This window comes from Leucopleurus acutus, assembly GCF_964270905.1.
Source record: "Leucopleurus acutus genome assembly, chromosome: 8".
NCBI classification, from domain to species: Eukaryota; Metazoa; Chordata; class Mammalia; order Artiodactyla; family Delphinidae; genus Leucopleurus; species Leucopleurus acutus.
The window spans coordinates 48862823-48881317 of record NC_139151.1 but is presented as its reverse complement, the minus strand read 5'-3'; the positions used below and the strand labels follow the sequence as shown (position 1 = coordinate 48881317).

Genomic DNA, 18495 nt, shown 5'->3' with positions numbered 1-18495 from the left:
ATCAGATAATTTCATTCTCCTGGTTGCTTCTCTTTAATAGATTCTCAATGCACTTAAAATTCAACCTACACTTCTTCATCATTACCTCCAAAGTCCCACATCTTCTGGCTGCTGACTCTTCCAACCTAATTTGTTGCTATGCTCCCATTAGCTCATCTCTTCCAGCCAAGCCTGACTTCCTTATATTCCTGGAACCCACAAAACTTATTTCTGCCTCTGGGACTTTGGCTTTGCTATTTCCTCTTCCTGGAATGTCCTCTCTCTGATCTTTATATCACCAATTTTTTTCTTTTTATTCAGGTCTCAGCTCATATCCTATCTCCTCAGAGGGACATTCCCTGGTTGTCCTCCTTTACGCTGTTCTCTTCCCCAAACTCTGTCTATGGCATATCATACAATTTTATTTTCCTTATAGCACTTTTTATCTATAACTCATTTATCTATATATCTCCTATTCAATACACTAGAATGTAAAGTCCCTAAGGGCCAGAGCCTTGTCTGGTTTGTCCACCATTGTAATTTTGTGGCTAATAACTGTGCTTGACACATGGCAGAAGCTTGAATATTCACTGAATGGGTAAATGAATGAATGAATGGGAGAAAGAGAAAAGAACTAGAATACATTTTAGATACTATGTCCAGTAAACTAATGTTCTATAATTTGGGGAGAGAAGAGGGGAGGCAGACTCTAGTCTGATGGGTTCATATCTATTTAGTAATAAGGGAGTCAAACTGAATATCAGAGTCACAGTTTAGAGTGGTCCTTGAAAGTTTCTGGAGACAAGAAATCTTTCTTGAGACTTTATTCGGCTTTTGCTTTTTGCTCAACCAAATTATGAGAGGGAACATTATACAGAGCCAGTTAGAAAGACATCTGGGTACAATAAGTTCAGGGCCAGGTGAACTTGGTTTCTAAAACTGGGAAATATATTGCTCACGGTGATAGTTATGGCCCTTGGCTTTCATAACAGCATTCATCGCATTCATAATTTGGGAAATTAAGTCCCCACATCTTGAAAGAGAAATTGTACTTTGCATCCTCAATTTTTTTTTGTTTCATTTTAGTATCAATGATTTGTGTATCCTGAGAATACTTAACCAGATAGCGAGGGTGTGTGGTTTGCATCTCTTCTAGGTGACCAGGGAAGACTTGGCTCAGAAGAGAGGGGATCCACAGTTGCAGCTAATGTACAAAGTGGGCACTGCTCACAGGTGATCACTGACTGATTATACCTTCTTACTCCATCACAAAACAATGAACATCAGCTTAGAGAAATAGAAAGAGCACTGGACTGGGTGTTTGAAGACACGGGTTCTAAATCTGATTCTACTACTTACAAGTTGTGAGACCCAGGGATAGCCAACAAATCATGTTAGGCCTCGTGTTTCTTCCCCATCAAATGGAGGAAGATTAGACTCTATAGTCATTTATGGCCCTTCCAAATTTGATAGTCCATAATTCTATGAGCCAAAAAACCATCTCAGCATCATTGTAACAACTTTGTTTCCCCAAAATTGATGACCAGAGTATTTACATAATAATAATTTTGATTTATAAGGGCCTCAGTAGAGTTTCTACTAAGAGAATTTCATCCAAGGCTTTTTTGTTTAGGCTTCCTTTCTCTAAACTGAGGAAAAACAAAATTTCCCAGCTTACTCGGTACACATTTCCTTAAATAGTAAAAGAGATTTAAAACAATTCCAGGTAAGCCGTTGTAGCATTCTTCTAATCAAGACTCTTTTTAAAATTCTTACTGTATTTCCCAACAAAAATGAATATAAATCAGGAAGATAGGAAAATATTATGAACATTTGGAACAAAAGACTGCCAATTTGATATAATTTTATAGGTTGTTGGAAGGTACCCATTTCACAGAAATGTTTCCCTGTCAGCCCCAGTCCCATCATTAAAGATTCATTCCCTTGATTTACTATTTTAGGAAAATGTAAAGTAGGCCCCAAAGATAAGCTACTATAGCACCTTAGGATAATAATAATTTTATATAGCTCTCTAAAGATGACACCTTTCACACATATTATCACATTAAAACCTCACAATTCCATGAGGAAATTTGAGGACCCAAATTTACAGATGAGAAAATCAAGACTCAGGAGACTGAATGACTTGTTCAGGGTTATCTGGGTGGTAAGCGGTAGTACCAGCCTCCTGATACAAGCCCAATCCCCTTTACCCAACATCTCTACATAGAAAGAGACTGTATGAGATGGTGGGTTGGAGGGATGGGGGGGAGGACTTTGAAGATAGACCCGAATTCAAATTTTGATTCTTCTATTTGCTTGCTGTATGATATGAGAAAATTATTTAAACTCATTTTTGTTAGCTGTAAAAATCAACACTAAGAATATTATATAAATAATATCGGAGCAATAATGTATATGAAAGCACTTAGCGTAATAGCACACAGCAGTGATCTTTTTTTTACTACTCCATGTATTTCCAATCTTATGACGAGGTTGCAGATGAAAGGATAGAAATAGACAACTTAAAGGTAGGTACCATTTTTCTTTATGAGCCTTGTATTCAAACTATAACAGTTGTGTTCATTTTATTCTATTTCACATTCTTCCTTGAGTACGCATGTGCTATCCCCTACCACGAGTCCCCTTCTTGATCTCTTGACTCCCTGATGAATGCCTACACATTTTTTCAAGCTCAAACACAAGAGTTATCTCCTCTTTAAAACTTTATTTGATGCCATAGGCTTTTCCTGTGGCATTCACGGAAAACTCAAAAAGATTATTTATAAATATTTACTAAGTGCCTCTCTGGTGCTGGGGAACTCTGCCAGGGCAACACGAGAGCACTTCACTGAACTGATCTAATTTTGTTCGTTTCTGTTAGTAGTTCCCACACTTCGGGATTTTACAGTAGTTTTACATTTAAAAAATGAGGACTAATATAAAGTTGCCAACTTTTCATCTTCTAGGTTAGGATATAATAAGTAACTGCCATTGACTACCATAAAAGAAAGGCCATTTTGACACCAAAGTATAAAATCTCAGGACTAAAAATATACATATAGGCTTTATGGGAAACTTCATGGAGGGGGTCTGCATCATCAGGGAATAGGTACTGGGGGATCCACTGGTTCCATGTATATTTTTTTCCCAATTTGATAGTTCTTAGAGATGTTGTTTCTTACTCCATTTTGCATCTCTACTGCAGTACCCACTGTCTAGCAGGACGTATTCAGTGAATATTCATGAATAATGCGATGAATATGCCTCAGAAAATATTTATCTCTGAGACCTGTGGTAATGCCTTATAGCACAGAGCACCTGTGAGAGTATACAGCGGTGGTGAGGATGTGAGGGAGGTGTCTGTGTGTTTGTGTGTGTAAGCTGATATAATTTATTTCACAACTTTCCCAGGCACCAGACATTCAGAAGATTTTATGCAAAGTTATGAGATTGTCCTGTCAGAGAGCAAGGAAGGAAGCAGGCAAGAAGTAAGACACTGAGGCATATCACCGTAGGAAGAAATGAAATCTCTTCCCCAGACACCATCTGAAATATTCCATGCGAATAGGTAGATTGAGAATTATAATGAGTATACCTACAGCAAACAGATAACATTCATTTAATATTCATTATGTATCAGGCACTGTTATAAGTTCTTTGCAGGTATTATCTCATTTAATCATTACAACAACCTATTGAGAAAGATTTGATTACTCTCCCCTTTGTAGAGATGAAGAAACTGAGGCTTGCAGTGGTTAAAAGATTTGCCCAAGGGCTTCCCTGGTGGCGCAGTTGTTGAGAGTCCGCCTGCCAATGCAGGGGACACGGGTTTCTGACCCGGTCCGGGAAGATCCCACATGCCACTGAGAGGCTGGGCCCGTGAGCCATGGCCGCTGAGCCTGCGCGTCCGGAGACTGTGCTCCGCAGCGGGAGAGGCCACAACTGTGAGAGGTCCGCGTACCGCAAAAAAAAAAAAAAAAAAAAAAGATTTGCCCAAGCTCACACAGTCAGCCAGTGGTAGAAGTATGTCTTAGACTGCATCTAATTGTCTTCAGAGCTCATCAAAACTCTTGGGTCCCTTTCTAGCCACATATTTTTTTTTTACGATGAGAACAGTTTTACATGACTTGGTTTTCATTTTAAAAATAAGGAGAAAATTAACATGTTTCTTCCTAGCCAGAATTTTAAAGCTGGCAGGGCACCCAGTTTTCCTACTTAAAAGCTGTGTGCCCACAAGCAAATTCCCTAACTTCCTTGAGCTTCAATTTCTGCATCTCTAAAATGGGATGACAGCCCTTCTTTCTGTGTTTTGGGGAGGATTAAAAGGATAGTGTAAGTAAAACAGCTAGCAAAGGGCCTGGATTATGAATGGGGTTTAATAAATTTTAATTCACTATGGGGCCTAGTAAGATAAAATGCCATCTTCAAATTAAAATCCTATCAAATAGTGGCGATAGGATGAGAGCAAATAGATTATTGCTCTGGTGAATAAAGGTGGCTATATTTATACAATCTTTAGAGAAACATGAGGATTATCTTTGCTGCAGCCTTCATTTTAATTAAGAGCAGAGAGATTAGACATATCAGCGTAGGAAGAGGTTTATATTTGATTTAAACCACAGATGCACATTTGCAGCATCTAAACATTCCATTCCTTGGCTAAAGATGTAACAAGCCACTTCAGCAAACCTGAAATTGCAAAATAAATGGAAAATGCTTAATCATTTAAAAAGAAATAGGAAAGGAATGAAAAGACCAAAGCACACACGGGCACCAGCAAGGAAAGTTAAGCAGCAGGAAGTCTCCTCAATTTTTTTAAAGGCTGACAAATGACTTCAGTAGACAGGCAGGATATAAAACTAAAGGATCCATCTGTATCGCTTTTCCACACAAACAGTTTCAGAAAAAAAGTGTACGTATCCATATGCAATCTCATTTTGGGTAAAAGTTTTTCTCAATGAGAAAAGCAAGTTGCAAAGCAATGTGTAAAATACAAACTTATTTTGTAAAAACAATGTCAAGCCCCAGTTACATCTGAGTATGCTTTGTACACGTCTGTATGAACACAGAAAAGGTATGCACGGTTCAAGCCAGAATGCCACACTGGGAAACTTGCCGGGCTTGAGGGAGATTTTTGTTTCTTGAAAATCTTTGCATTACCTCACCAAATGCAGTGAGCACGCATTACTTTGGAACAAAAACATTTAAAGATAAAAAAGAAAAAATGTACCTTTCCTATTATTCATCCACCCCTTCATTCATTCATTTGTTCATCATCCAAAAGTTACTTAATCCTGACCAGTGACCATGATGTAAACTAAGTTGGTCTTCTCTGAACTGTCAGACCTGACTTTTTCAGAGGCATGCCAGCTAAATTTAGTTTTTTTTTAAAAAATAAATTTATTTATTTAATTTATTTATTTTTGGCTGTGTTGGGTCATTGTTGCTGCGTGTGGGCTTTCTGTAGTTGCGGCGAGCGGGGGCTACTCTTCGTTGGGGTGTGTGGGCTATTCATTGTGGTGGCTTCTCTTGTTGCGGAGCACGGGCTCTAGAGCACAGGCTCTGTAGTTGTGGTGTACAGGCTTAGTTGCTCGCGGTATGCGGGATCTTCCCTGACCAGGGCTCGAACCCGTGGCCCTGGCATTGACAGGCGGATTCTTAACCACTGCGCAACCAGGGAAGCCCTAAATGTAGTTTTATTTTGTGGGGTTAGCCATGTGGTTCTGTGCTGTGTCCTAAAATCCTGTGCTGTTCCCCTTTGAGACTGAGATATATTAAATTCAAACCATTTGGAGTTAATTTCACTCCTTTCCTTTCCACCTGTAGTTACTGCACTCGAGGGAGGACTGACTGAAGCCTCAGTTCCAGTGAATTGTGTGTAGCTGTTGGTGGCAAGAACATGGAATTTAGAGTTAAAAAAAACCCCAGAGTTTTTCAGTTCTGACTCTTCTACGAACCAGATATGTGGTTACAAGGGGACTCATACATACTGCTATGCTACTTCCTTCTTTCTGAACCTCAGCACCATCTTCTGTCTTTGAGTAATGATACCTATCTTACAGTATAGCTGTAAAGCTCAAATGTTGTTAGATATCGAAAGTCCTAACAGATTGCAAAGTGATGGTTGTGTATCTATTACTACTTCTCCACAAAGAATTTGTGGTTTTTGCTTCCAACAGATGACAATGACACATGTTTATAAGTCTTGGCAGATTTCCACTTGAGGTGAGACTATCATAAGTTTGAATGGGGCTGAGAAGCAACAGCTGCCATGTTAGGCAAATGCAATTTCTTCCTTGTAATGATCGCAAACCCAATTAACCAAAAGCATATCTGACCTGGTATAATCGTCTTCAACAAGCATGTGCTTTGGAATTGGTGAGTACCTTCCTGGAGAGATGGGCGGCAGGGAGGTTTTGTATTCTAAAGTGCCATTGTTGCCAGAGAGAAGATGGTTTCCCATTGGTGGAGAATAAGCTAAGGGGTGAAAGAAAAGAAAAGAAATCTGTTATGTGGCTGATTCAATGTGTCATGCTACAGTTCTGTTAAAAATAGAAAGGCTTTGCTACCCGCTAAGAATTTTCTGATCCTTCAAGAGGAGGGAGTTGCTGTTTGTTTGCATTTAATATGTACAAGCACATGGTGACCTTTAGGATTGGAAAGATGTAATAACAGTTATATCTGTAAGCCCAGTTCGTATAATTAGGTGAAGAGAAAAACTGGAGGAGAGACCCAGCACTCATATTTTCAGAACAATGATTAATTTTCTCTTTAAATAAAAATGTTAGCTTTTTAATTGCAAAGCTCGCATTCTTTTCATGTAATTAATATCAAACCATCAAAAGCAGAAGGCTCTTAGGAGCAAGTTCTTGTATAAGACTTTAATCCCTAAATATGCTCTACTCCCATGCCAGACAGGCTAACTCTGGCCTTTCTCTTCTGCTCCTGCACCCTAATTCAACTCCCTTTTGGGTGACTGAAAAGCCTCCTAACTGGGTCTCCTGCTGCTGTTCTCTCCCAAAATCCATTTTATACATTGAGAAATCCAGGTCTGATCATGCTGTTCTCTTGCTTACACACTCTCCATTGCCACTACTGTACTGAATATAAATTCTCCCTTTCACCATGCTTACAAGATTGACTCATTTTAATATCCCCCCTTATGAATCTCCTATGGTCCTTAAATAAGGCCTGTTCTCCCCAATATCTGTACCTTTGCTCCACTCTACCAGCTACCTGCAACTTCCCTCTCCTATCTCATCTCTGATACCGAAATCTCATCCAATTTTTCAAGATAAAATTCAAACGCCACCCTTTGCATAAAGATTTTTCTGATCTTCCGAAGACAGGTGATATCCCTTTCCTTTGAGTGCCCAAAGGACATATATTTTTACCTGTCTCATAGCATGTACATCCCTCTCAGTTTGCCAAATATTGCTACTATTTATATATCTGCATTAGCCTTCCTTTCAATGAAGGCCATGATTTTATCTCCTTTGTATCACACATATTACCTTACAAGGTGTCTTGCATGTATTGAAATTACTCAATACACATTTCTTGAACTGAATAGCAAGTTTTGTTTTCTCCTTTTTCTCTTTGACGTTGATCTTATATGCCCTTCAAGAAGAGGCTCACAGAGGCTCAAGACAGATTTTTCTAAATTTATCCAGTTTGAAAAACTCTGAAACTTAACACTCTTTCATATCCTGAGGTAAGGCTGATCTCATCTTACTGCTTGCTTGACAAAAAGACATATTGTGGGGCAAGTCATTTTAGAATCACCATTAAGAAAAGCAATAGCTAATGTAATGGGCAGATAACAAAATCATTCAACATTTAAATTTCAAGAGAAACGTCCAAATCTGAGAGAGGTCAAACAACTTGCTTAAGACCATAGTACTAATTAATGACAGGTCCTGAAGACATTCTGAGTTCCCAGCCTCACAATTGGTTTCTCAAAATTTCAGAATGAGCACATTTACTCATGCTGACAAAACTATCCCTTAAACTTACATCAAAGAAATGAATTGCTTCTAAATCTAGTCCGCAAGGACAGAATCTTCTTGTTGACCTATTAAGAAGAGGGGAAAACATGGGGCTTATGCAGCAGTGGACTTTGTGAGGACGCAGTAGAGCATCTTATTGTTATTTGTTGCCCTAGAAGCACGCACCTCCACCCCATCTCCACTGCCATAGTGATCAACAATTTTCTCTGGCTTCCCTGCCAATATATCAAACTCTGGTAAAGGTAACTATAATGATAGTTATTAAGGATTATGATTTCACCAATTGACGGCAAGATCCTTTCCCCCAGGAAGAAGCACAGTGCTATCTCTGGTTTATTTTGCCTGTCCCTCTTTTCCACTCTGCGGCTATATAGATTTGAACTAGGAAGACAGACTATTAGGACATGAGAGCTATCATCCTTCAGGGGCTTGAGAAACAGACTTTAAAAATGCACTGCCCCTTGGAATACTACTCAGCCATGTAAAAGAATGAAATGCCATTTGCAGCAACATGGATGGACCTAGAGATCATCATACTAAGTGAAGTAAGTCAGAAAGGGAAAGACAAATACCATATGATATCACTTATATGTGGAATCTAAAATATGACACAAATGAACCTATCTATGAAACAGAAACAGACTCACAGACATAGCAAATAGACGTGTGATTGCCAAGGGGGGAGGGGTTGGGAGTTTGGGATTAGCAGATGCAAACTATTATATATAGAATGCACAAGCAATGAGGTCCTACTGTATAGCACAGAGAACTATATTCAATATCCTGTGATAAACCATGTAAAAAAGAATATGAAAATAATGTGTATATATATATAAATGTATAACTGAATCACTTTGCTGTACAGCAGCAATTAACACAACATTGTAAATCAACTATACCTCAATAAAATAAATTTAAAAAATGTGTTGCCCCTATGCTATTGTAATCACACCGTCCATAACACACATCATCGAGCCTTTCCATAAGGGTGAATCTGACAACTCATCAGGTAAGGCCTCCAAGGCAACTGGGGAGTCAAGTGCAGGATCCCCGTGAAGTACTTCCGCAGGCTACAAAGAGTGAAGGTGCAAGTGGAGGACTTTGCCAAGCTTTGTAGAATTCCGGTTTTGCAAACCTGGCATGCTGTTCAAAGATGACACTGAGCGTGGTACTTACAGTGAGTAATATCAGGTGGGCCGTAAGGATCAGTCATATAAATGGTGGTGGCTTTGCCAACTTTTAGATAAACTACATCTGATGTGTTCTTCAATATTGCTACCGCCTCTTCATGTGTTACTTCCTCTAAACTGTAATTGTTTACCTGAAAGGGGAAAACATTCATTATTAGAGCCAAATCTATGCAGGTGAAGAGAACTATTCAGGCAAGAAGATACACAAAATTATGACTTATGTAAAGATTAAATTGCAATCATTACAGTCCAGTATCTATATCACACTTTGACAGAACAGATAGATTAAAGGCATTAGCCAAAGCAGGTAAGGTACAGTTGTTGATGCTAAAAAACAAGGTTGCTTCTGCCTTTTTCTAAGAGGAAACGATATTTTATAATAGAAATCGGAATACTCTTTGTGGAAAAAGGAACAAAGGGGTCAAATGTCCTTCTTATGCTATAGTGATTGTGATTACAGAAGTAATACACATCCATTGAAGAAAACAAACAAAAACAACAGAAGAAAATAAATATTATCCCTAATCTCCCTATATGGATATATTTCTTTAAACGACTGTGACCATATTACACACACTGTTTTAGAACCTGCTTTTTAACTTCGAGTGAACATTTGCCTCTAACATGAATGTACTTCAACAACATGAGTTTTATTTCCTACAAAGCACTGTGCTGCATGGCTATAACATAACGATTTAACTAATCTCTTACTAAAGCATGTTTATGTTGGTTCTAATTTTATTCTATTATAAATGATGTTGCAATAAACTTTTTTCTATATTTGTACACCACTTTGATGACTTCTTCAGGATAACTCACACAAACGAACACTGCACAAAGTATATGAATATTATAAGGGCTCTGATACCTATGTCCAAAGTGCCCTTTGGAAACATGAACCAGTTTACTCTTAGACCACAATTATACGAGAGCCCCCATTTCCCACAGCTTCATCAAACTTGGCTTTTCTCACTTTAAAAACTGTTCGCATCAAAATGTCATTTAACATGAGTCTATTTTCTAAGGAAAGAGTGCTAATGTTGGAACACAGAACTTTTCAGGTGAACAAGTTCAAGAGTACCTTAATGCTATCGGCTTTAACAGCAACTCCTCTTTTGTTATTGGACAGAAAAGCCTGTGATACCTGAGCAATTACTACTTCATGGCAGTGGCTTACAGTGGGTCTTTGCAACACTTCTCTTAAATGGTTTTCAAATATTTAGGAAATATTTTGCACACCTAGGTTATCCTTATTTGGCTCCTATTTTTTTATGAAGCAATTCTTTAGTTGGTTCCTGCTGAAATGATGTGGAATTCAAATAAATGTAATATAAATGTAAATAAATAAAATAGATTGGATTCCTACATATTCTCTGTACTATCTAATCAGCACTTTAGTCGTTTAATACCTCGTAGCATTGCTTTTTAGTTTTGCTTCACGTTGCTATATAAATTCCATGTGTCAGTTAATCCTTTGGTGGTGTAGCCCAGGTTAGGGACCCTGGAACAGGAGGGAACTGAACCTGACTGCTGACCATGAGCTCTCCAGTAAGCTGTAAGCCTCTCTACTGGTTCCTACCGTTCTCTTCTAGACAAGTGACATTCTTGTAAATCTTTTGTATTTCCAATGTCTAGCACTTGTTTATTCATTGATCAAATATTTATTGCATACCTATTATGTGTCAGTCACTGTTCTACATGTTAGAGATATAGTGATAAAAAATAAGAATGATAATCATAATCATAGCAGACACATACAGCCTTATTACATGTCAGGCACTACTCTAAATTATTTTACGTATATTAACACGATAAAGCCCCACAATAACCTATGTGCTGGCTATTATAATCACTTTCATTTTACAGATGAGAAAAGCATGCCTCCAAGAGGTTAAGAAACTTGCCCAAAGTCATTGATCAAATTTGTAGTAGAGGCAGAATTCAAAGCCAAGCAGTTTGGCTCCAGGGACCATGCTCTTAACCACTCATCTATACTGCTTCCTCCAGATGGACACAGTGCCTGCTCCCATGAGACTCACATTCTAATAGAACATAGCTGTTTACAGAATGAATGGATAGAAAAATAGACCCATATAGAGTGGGAATGTAGAGGGACTACAGGCATGGGGAACACAGTTGATGATGGCAGCCTTTAGTTATAGACGAAGAAATAACAAAAATGACAGTAATAATAATAAGAGTTAACATTTATTTAACACTTATATGTCATATATCTTGGAAGTACCATGTATATATTTTGACATAAGTCATATAATTGGTCCTGGTTATAGCTCCATGAGGTAGACATGAATAATTAGGCCCATTTTACTGGTGAGAAAAACTGACATTTGAAGCAGTTAACTTGCAACAAATAGGTCACACAGACCCCAAGTGGCAAAGCCATCAGTTGGATCACCGTCCTCCTGAAAAGATGAAAATGAGACGGCCCTTGAGTGTTGGTTCATTGAAACCTAGGGCTTACATAACCTATTCTTTCTCCCTTTAGGAGAAGAGGCTCTTTCCAAGTTTACATATAGAAGTAATGTGAATTCCTAAGTGTTATAAAAGCCTGAGTAATCATTACTCTTCTCGCTTAATCTAGTGGTGACAATATAGTGCATCAGCCAAATACACTGACAAAGTCAAAAAATAAATAAGTAAAATGGAAAGTAGTTTGATATATATATATGTTTCTTCAAAACCTTCTTGTATATTTGATTAATCACTTTTTTTTTTTCTTTTCGGTACGCAGGCCCCTCACTTTTGCGGCCCCTCCCGTTGCGGAGCACAGGCTCCGGACACGCAGGCCCAGCGGCCATGGCTCACGGGCCCAGCTGCTCCGCGGCATGTGGGATCTTCCCGGACCGGGCCACCAACCCGCGTCGCCTGCATCGGCAGGCGGACTCTCAACCACTGCGCCACCAGGGAAGCCCGATTAATCACTTTTTTAAGGGCGGTACCACTTGTACCTAGATAATGAATATTTACAAATAATGCTCATATACAATGGTTTAAAATGTGTATGGAAGTGGGTGTTTTCTCTTAAACAATGGTTGCCTAAGGTGGCTCTGAATATTGTGACCATGCACCCCAGAAACATCTATATTGAAAAAAGAGAAGAGAGGAGGTATTTGTTGGCATAAACAGTGAGGATCAGAAGCCAACATATAAAGACCCTAAAGGCTAGAAAACAACCGGATTAGACTACACGTGGCACAAAAGCTCTGTTTCTGACAGGGCTCATTGTCTCTCTCTCCAGGGTACAGAAAGCACACAGCTCATTAGATTATCAGTGAAAAAGAGATGTGGCCAGTGTATATTCAACTGCACTTTTTCCATTTTTAAGTTGGGCCTTGAAACAGTCTAGAAGATGTTAACTTTTTTTGCGGTGCGCAGGCCTCTCACTGTTGTGGCCTCTCCTGTTGCGGAGCACAGGCTCCGGACGCGCAGGCTCAGTGGCCATGGCTCAGGGGCCCAGCCGCTCCGCGGCATGTGGGATCTTCCCAGATCGGGGCACGAACCCGTGTCCCCTGCATCGGCAGGCGGACTCTCAACCACTGCGCCACCAGGGAAGCCCGAAGATATTATCTTTAAGTGTGTTTTCTGAGAATGACTGCCTTAACAGACTCTCAGACCACCAGGACAATCTTTAGAGCAGAAAACAGAAGTTGAGGAAAAGTTGGAGGTGAGGAGTGAGGAAAGAGAGGATATTGGGGAAAATGTTGGTAATTTAAAATAGTGGTCGTTCAGTCAGTTTTTGTTTGGTGACTATGAAATGTTGGAAAATTTACACTGATTTTTGTCATGGAAGAGGTGGTGGCAGCAATATGTAGTGATTAAGAGCACATGCTTTTGAGTCATGCAAACCAGGACTCATCCTGTTCCTGGCACTACCTAGCTGTGTGACTTTGGGAAACTTATTTAAACTACTTAGCCTCAGTTTTGGCTTCTGTAAAATAGGTATGAGAATAATCACTGCCTCAAAAGGGTTATTGATTTAAATGTATTGACCTATGTAAAGTGGCAGGCTCATTACTTATTAACGTGAGCTCTTGTTACTATTACTATTGTCATCATCCATCTCTCTTCTCAGGAAACAGGAATTCTTGGTGAAAATTTTCGCTGAGCATTTTCCTGTAAACATCTGTGAACTGATGAGTTTAATTAGAGAACTGTTGATGAGGCTTCTGTGTGGTCTTTTTAAAAATTCAGAATAGTATAGGATCTGGACCCAAAAGTGCTCTTTTGTGCTGAAGTCTTCAAAATGTTTTTCACGAAAGTGGGTTTATTTGGGGTAATTATATGTGTGCATTATCCTCTGAACTCTCAAGATAAAGGGCCTACAGCTGGAGCTGATTGTACACAGAGAGAAGGGACATTATACTGATTGGCTGGTTGCTCTTGTCATTGTTTTCCATTGTCTTTTCCTTTTCCTTTTTTCTTTTGCATCAAGTATCTGCCTATAATGGTGAACACTGAGCAACTGGCCTGGTTTCAGAAAAAAAAAATCATGTGCATTTGAATGAAGTGTTTCTGTGGGGTGTGCTACACAGAGCGGGGGACATGTGTGCAGCCTGGCCATGTATTTCAATAGGACAGAGGACTGAGGCCAAGAGAGAGAGGTTGGAGGTGAGATGACTCATTCTCTCGAATGGAAGAGGGAGCACTGAATTGGAGCATGATGCCGACAGAAGAGGGCAAACCAGTTGAAGAAAGAGGTGCCAGGAGACTTGCAAGAAGGGAACATGGCAAGTGTTGTGGGAATTCAAATAAGTGTTAGCAAATACATATGTGATGGTACAAAGGTGGGAGGTGTGCGGGCATGAGAGGGTGTGATAAGGAGAAATGAGCAATGTACAGATGGCAACATACTGACCTTTCCATATTCATTCAGGAATAGCAATGTAGTGAGACAAACTGGGAGGTATTAGGGACATAAAAATTGTACTAAGACATAGTACAAGGAAATGTGAGACGCTAGAAACACTGGAAAAAAACATCACAAACTCCAAAGTTAACTTTAAAAGAGAAGACAAAGTAGATGATCACCATATTGTAAAATAACTTAAAAAGGGGGCCAATCTAATGTAGTAACGTCAATGGTATGAAAAGAAATATGCATAAACCAAAGACTGAAATCTCTGCAGTCCATTGCAGTGAACTGCTATAATAAAATTTGTTTTACAAATAACTATGAATACATGAGAAACGTTAATAATGGTTATCTCTGAATAATAAATATTTTCTTATTTTTCATCTTTTCAGCCATGAGATGGTTAGAACAAAATTAACTATGGTTAATTACGGTTAGAACAAAATTAGTGATGGTTAGAACAAAATTAACTCTATTTTTCAAATGAATAGGAACAAAAACCTTAAGTAAGGGAGAACAGAAACTAAGTGTGGTGACCTCTTTATGAGACACACATAGGAAGACCTCATGAGTAATGGAAAATTGGAATAGGAAAGAACGAAGTTGATTTCTCATGCCCAGTGACTTTACTTAAATTTATGAGAAATAATAGCCATATTTTACATATATATATTTTTTTTGTGGTACGCGGGCCTCTCACTGTTGTGGCCTCTCCCATTGCGGAGCCCAGGCTCCAGACGCGCAGGCTCAGCGGCCATGGCTCACGGGCCTAGCTGCTCCGCGGCATGCGGGATCTTCCCAGACTGAGGCATGAACCTGCGTCCCCTGCATCGGCAGGCGGACTCTCAACCACTGCGCCACCAGGGAAGCCCAATAGCCATATTTTAAACCTAGGTGTTTTTTAGAAATGAAGGCCGCCTGAGAGTAATTTTTACAATGAGACTAATTTTGAAAGTAGACTCAGATCTGCTATCAATTTCTAGTTTTATGAATTTTGGCCAGTTAACATATTTACTGAGTTTTAATTTTCTTATATGTAAAATGGGGATAATATTGATTTATTTGTTGATTTACTTGTGTTTATGAGAAAGAAATGATACCATGAACCTGAAAAGACACTGTATAACATAGAGCAGCATACGAAGAACGATCAAACATCAAAATCAGACATAGTGCTTTTGCTGATCCTAATGCTGGAAATAGTTTCTTCCTGTTCAGGGTTCTTCCTGTGAAACTGATCTCGTACAACACTTACTCCTGCAGTGCCTCTTTCCATCTCAAAGGCTGACCTTCTCAAGGGCAATGATTAGATGTTTTCATCTTTGTATTCCCCCAGCTGACACAGGGTAAACAGTAGGCACTTAACAAATGTTGAAACAATCCGCTAAATAAGTTAAAAAAACAATGTGGGGACTTCCCTGGTGGCGCAGTGGTTGGGAGTCCGCCTGCCGGTGCAGGGGATGCGGGTTCGTGCCCCGGTCCGGGAGGATCCCACGTGCCACGGAACGGCTGGGCCCGTGAGCCATGGCCGCTGGGCCTGCGTGTCCGGAGCCTGTGCTCCGCAACGGGAGAGGCCGCAAGAGTGAGAGGCCCGCCTACCGCAAAAAAACAAACAAACAAACAAAAACAATGTGGCATATCAAAGGAAAAGCAACCAAAATTCCCTATGTTATACGAAGAATGAGACATTTGTGTTGAGCTTCTATTTTACAGTTGTGTTGAGTCAGAGAGGAAAGGATAAGGAATGAAGGTCATTCAACCAACAATACACATTTACTGGACACTCACTCTGTGTCAGGCATGGGATAGAAGAATGAAAGGCTGGTACAAAATGTGAACACCGGCTCACATCAGCTTATAAGGGACATAATCAGAGCTCCAACAGGGCAAATTTCTTCCTCCTCCATTAATCATTAATGCATTTCTTTTTTTTAAAACTATTTATGTAGCATTTAGTTTTTAAAATTAATTAATTTATTAATTTATCTTTGGCTGCGTTGGGTCTTCGTTGCTACGTGTGGGCTTTCTCTAGTTGCGGCGAGCAGGGGCTACTCTTCATTGCGGTACATGGGCTTCTCATTGCGGTGGCTTCTCTTGGTTGCAGAGCATGGGCTCTAGGTGAGCGGGCTTCAGTAGTTGTGGCACACGAGCTCAGTAGTTGTGGCTCGTGGGCTCTAGAGGGCAGGCTCAGTAGTTGTGGTGCACGGGTTTAGTTGCTCCGCGGCATGTGGGACCTTGAAGGACCAGGGATGGAACCCATGGCCCCTGCATTGGCAGATGGATTCTTTTTTTTTTTTTTTTTTGCGGTACGCCGGCCTATCACCGCTGCGGCCCCTCCCGTCGCGGAGCACAGGCTCCAGACGCGCAGGCCCAGTGGCCATGGCCCACGGGCCCAGCCGCTCCGTGGCACGCGGGATCCTCCCAGACCAGGGCACGAACCCATGTCCCCTGCATCGGCAAGCGGACTCCCAACCACTGCGCCATCAGGGAAGTCCCATTAATGCATTTCTTCACCTTTCATTGCAGAGAGAGAGAGAGAGAGAGAGAGAGAGAGAGAGAGAGCGCGCGCGCGCAAGTGCCACTGACGTCTTGATTGACTCCAGCTTCCTCTATAGCAGTGGTCACCAAATGGACCGTATGATAGGAACCCCAGGGCAATCAGCTGGGTACAGGAAGAAATATTTGAACTTCTATTAATATTTATCACATCGATCTTCATCTTTCTATTTCTTGTGTATGGTTTAAAATAAAATGTATCTATTACCATAACAATATATGAATGCAATCTAAAGTAGAGAAATATACATATATTAAAGACAGTCATGGACATATACACACTAACAAACGTAGTAAGGTAGATAGCTAGTGGGAAGCAGCCGCATGGCACAGGGATATTGGCTCGGTGCTTTGTGACAGCCTGGAGGGGTGGGATAGGGAGGGTGGGAGACGCAAGAGGGAAGACATATGGGAACATATGTATATGTATAACTGATTCACTTTGTTATAAAGCAGAAACTAACACACCATTGTAAAGCAATTATACCCCAATAAAGATGTTAAAAAAAAAAAAAAGACAACTTTTTGTGTTTTACTGGTGGGGTGTGCTGTTAAAGAATTTTAAAACCACCGCTTTATACTAGGTACCGATATATGATGACTATAGAGTAAGTTCTATAAACAGGGGTATTAAACTGAATACAAGCAAAAGAAATAAACAATATAATGGAAAGCTTTAACCCTTTATATAAAATCCCTTTATAAATAAAGCCCTTAAACCCTTAAATAAAATATATCATTGCATTTGCATTATATTGTAATTTTATTGTATTTGAGACAAATTAAAAGGGAGTTCAAGAAATAATTATCCAAAATTTTTTCCCCCTGGTGTTTCAGAAGGTAATCTAACTACTGGAGACAGAGTCTGAAGGGTGAACTATTTCTAATGCCTTTTAGCCCATGACTGGAAATTGCTAAATGATGCTATACCAGCTTGATGGAATGAGCATTACCTCAGAAGTCACCCACAGGAGAAGCAGTGGAGCGGCAGCAGAGTGGGGTAGGATGTGATTAGGTCAAGGTAGAATTATGGTTCTTAACCTGGCTGCACATTAGAATTGTTTGGAAAACTTAAAAAAAAAAATGAAAACGAGGCATGGCTCCTACTCCAGAGATTCTGAATTGATTATTCAGGGTTGATTGAGGCCTGGGCATCCATAGCGTTCAAGAACTTACCATGAGATTCAAATGTGTAACCAAGATCGACAACCAGGGGGGTTGAGTAAACAGCTGAAAGGAATGTGGCTTTAGAAAATTGATGTCTAGGTCTGAATCCAATCTCACAATTTATTAGTTATGTTAATATTGGAAAAGAGTTTGCATCTTTGAGTTCTAACTTTCTCTTCCGGAAAATAAGAATAGCAGTAATGACTGCCCTATCCATCTCTCAAGTGTTGGAGTGAGGAGGTGCTGTGGGTGAAAGATCTTCTTAAGGAGGAAGCAGTGTGCTGGTGGTAGGAAAGAGCCATGTGCAGGGACAGTTATAGCTTTTGGTTCCTATTTAAGGTTGGCCTAAACAATGAAAGTGTTTTAAAATCCTCTTCATTATTCAGATAACTCCTACATATTTGCATGGTCTTCAAGGTGATTTTCTTATTGATATTTGGATGAAACAAGGTGATAGTGGGTCCTCACAACTAATACTCATTCAGAAAATTATCTTGTTTCTACTCATCTTCCCCAAATCTATCTAATGTCCTTACCATAGGATGCACATTTTGGAAGAAAAATAGGAGATGCTCACACACAGCATATCCCAGAGTGACTCCAGTGAACACTAGTTCTGGGTATTTCATAAACATTACTTAAGAAAAAAAGTTCCACAGTAAAATATATTTGAAAGTTAGGGTACCAAAGTTAAATTAGTTCCTTGACTGGAGGACTT

The 18495-nt window shown here is 39.7% G+C and overlaps 1 protein-coding gene across 8 annotated transcripts in view; it reads right to left on the bottom strand.

Moving 5' to 3' along the window:
* DLG2 (discs large MAGUK scaffold protein 2) overlaps positions 1 to 18495 on the bottom strand; it is an 812656-nt gene that overhangs the window by 510923 nt on the left and 283238 nt on the right. For 7 of the 8 annotated variants that reach the window (XR_014326386.1, XM_082844899.1, XM_082844903.1 and 4 more), the window contains 2 exons: positions 9168 to 9312; positions 6321 to 6459 (listed from right to left, as the gene is read on the bottom strand). Coding sequence is in view for 7 of the 8 variants with exons in the window: in XM_082844899.1 (XP_082701025.1) it covers positions 6321 to 6459; positions 9168 to 9312 (284 nt within the window). In the remaining variant the exon portion in view is untranslated. The remainder of the gene's footprint in view (positions 1 to 6320; positions 6460 to 9167; positions 9313 to 18495) is intronic. The other variant, XM_082844905.1, reaches the window with a different exon arrangement.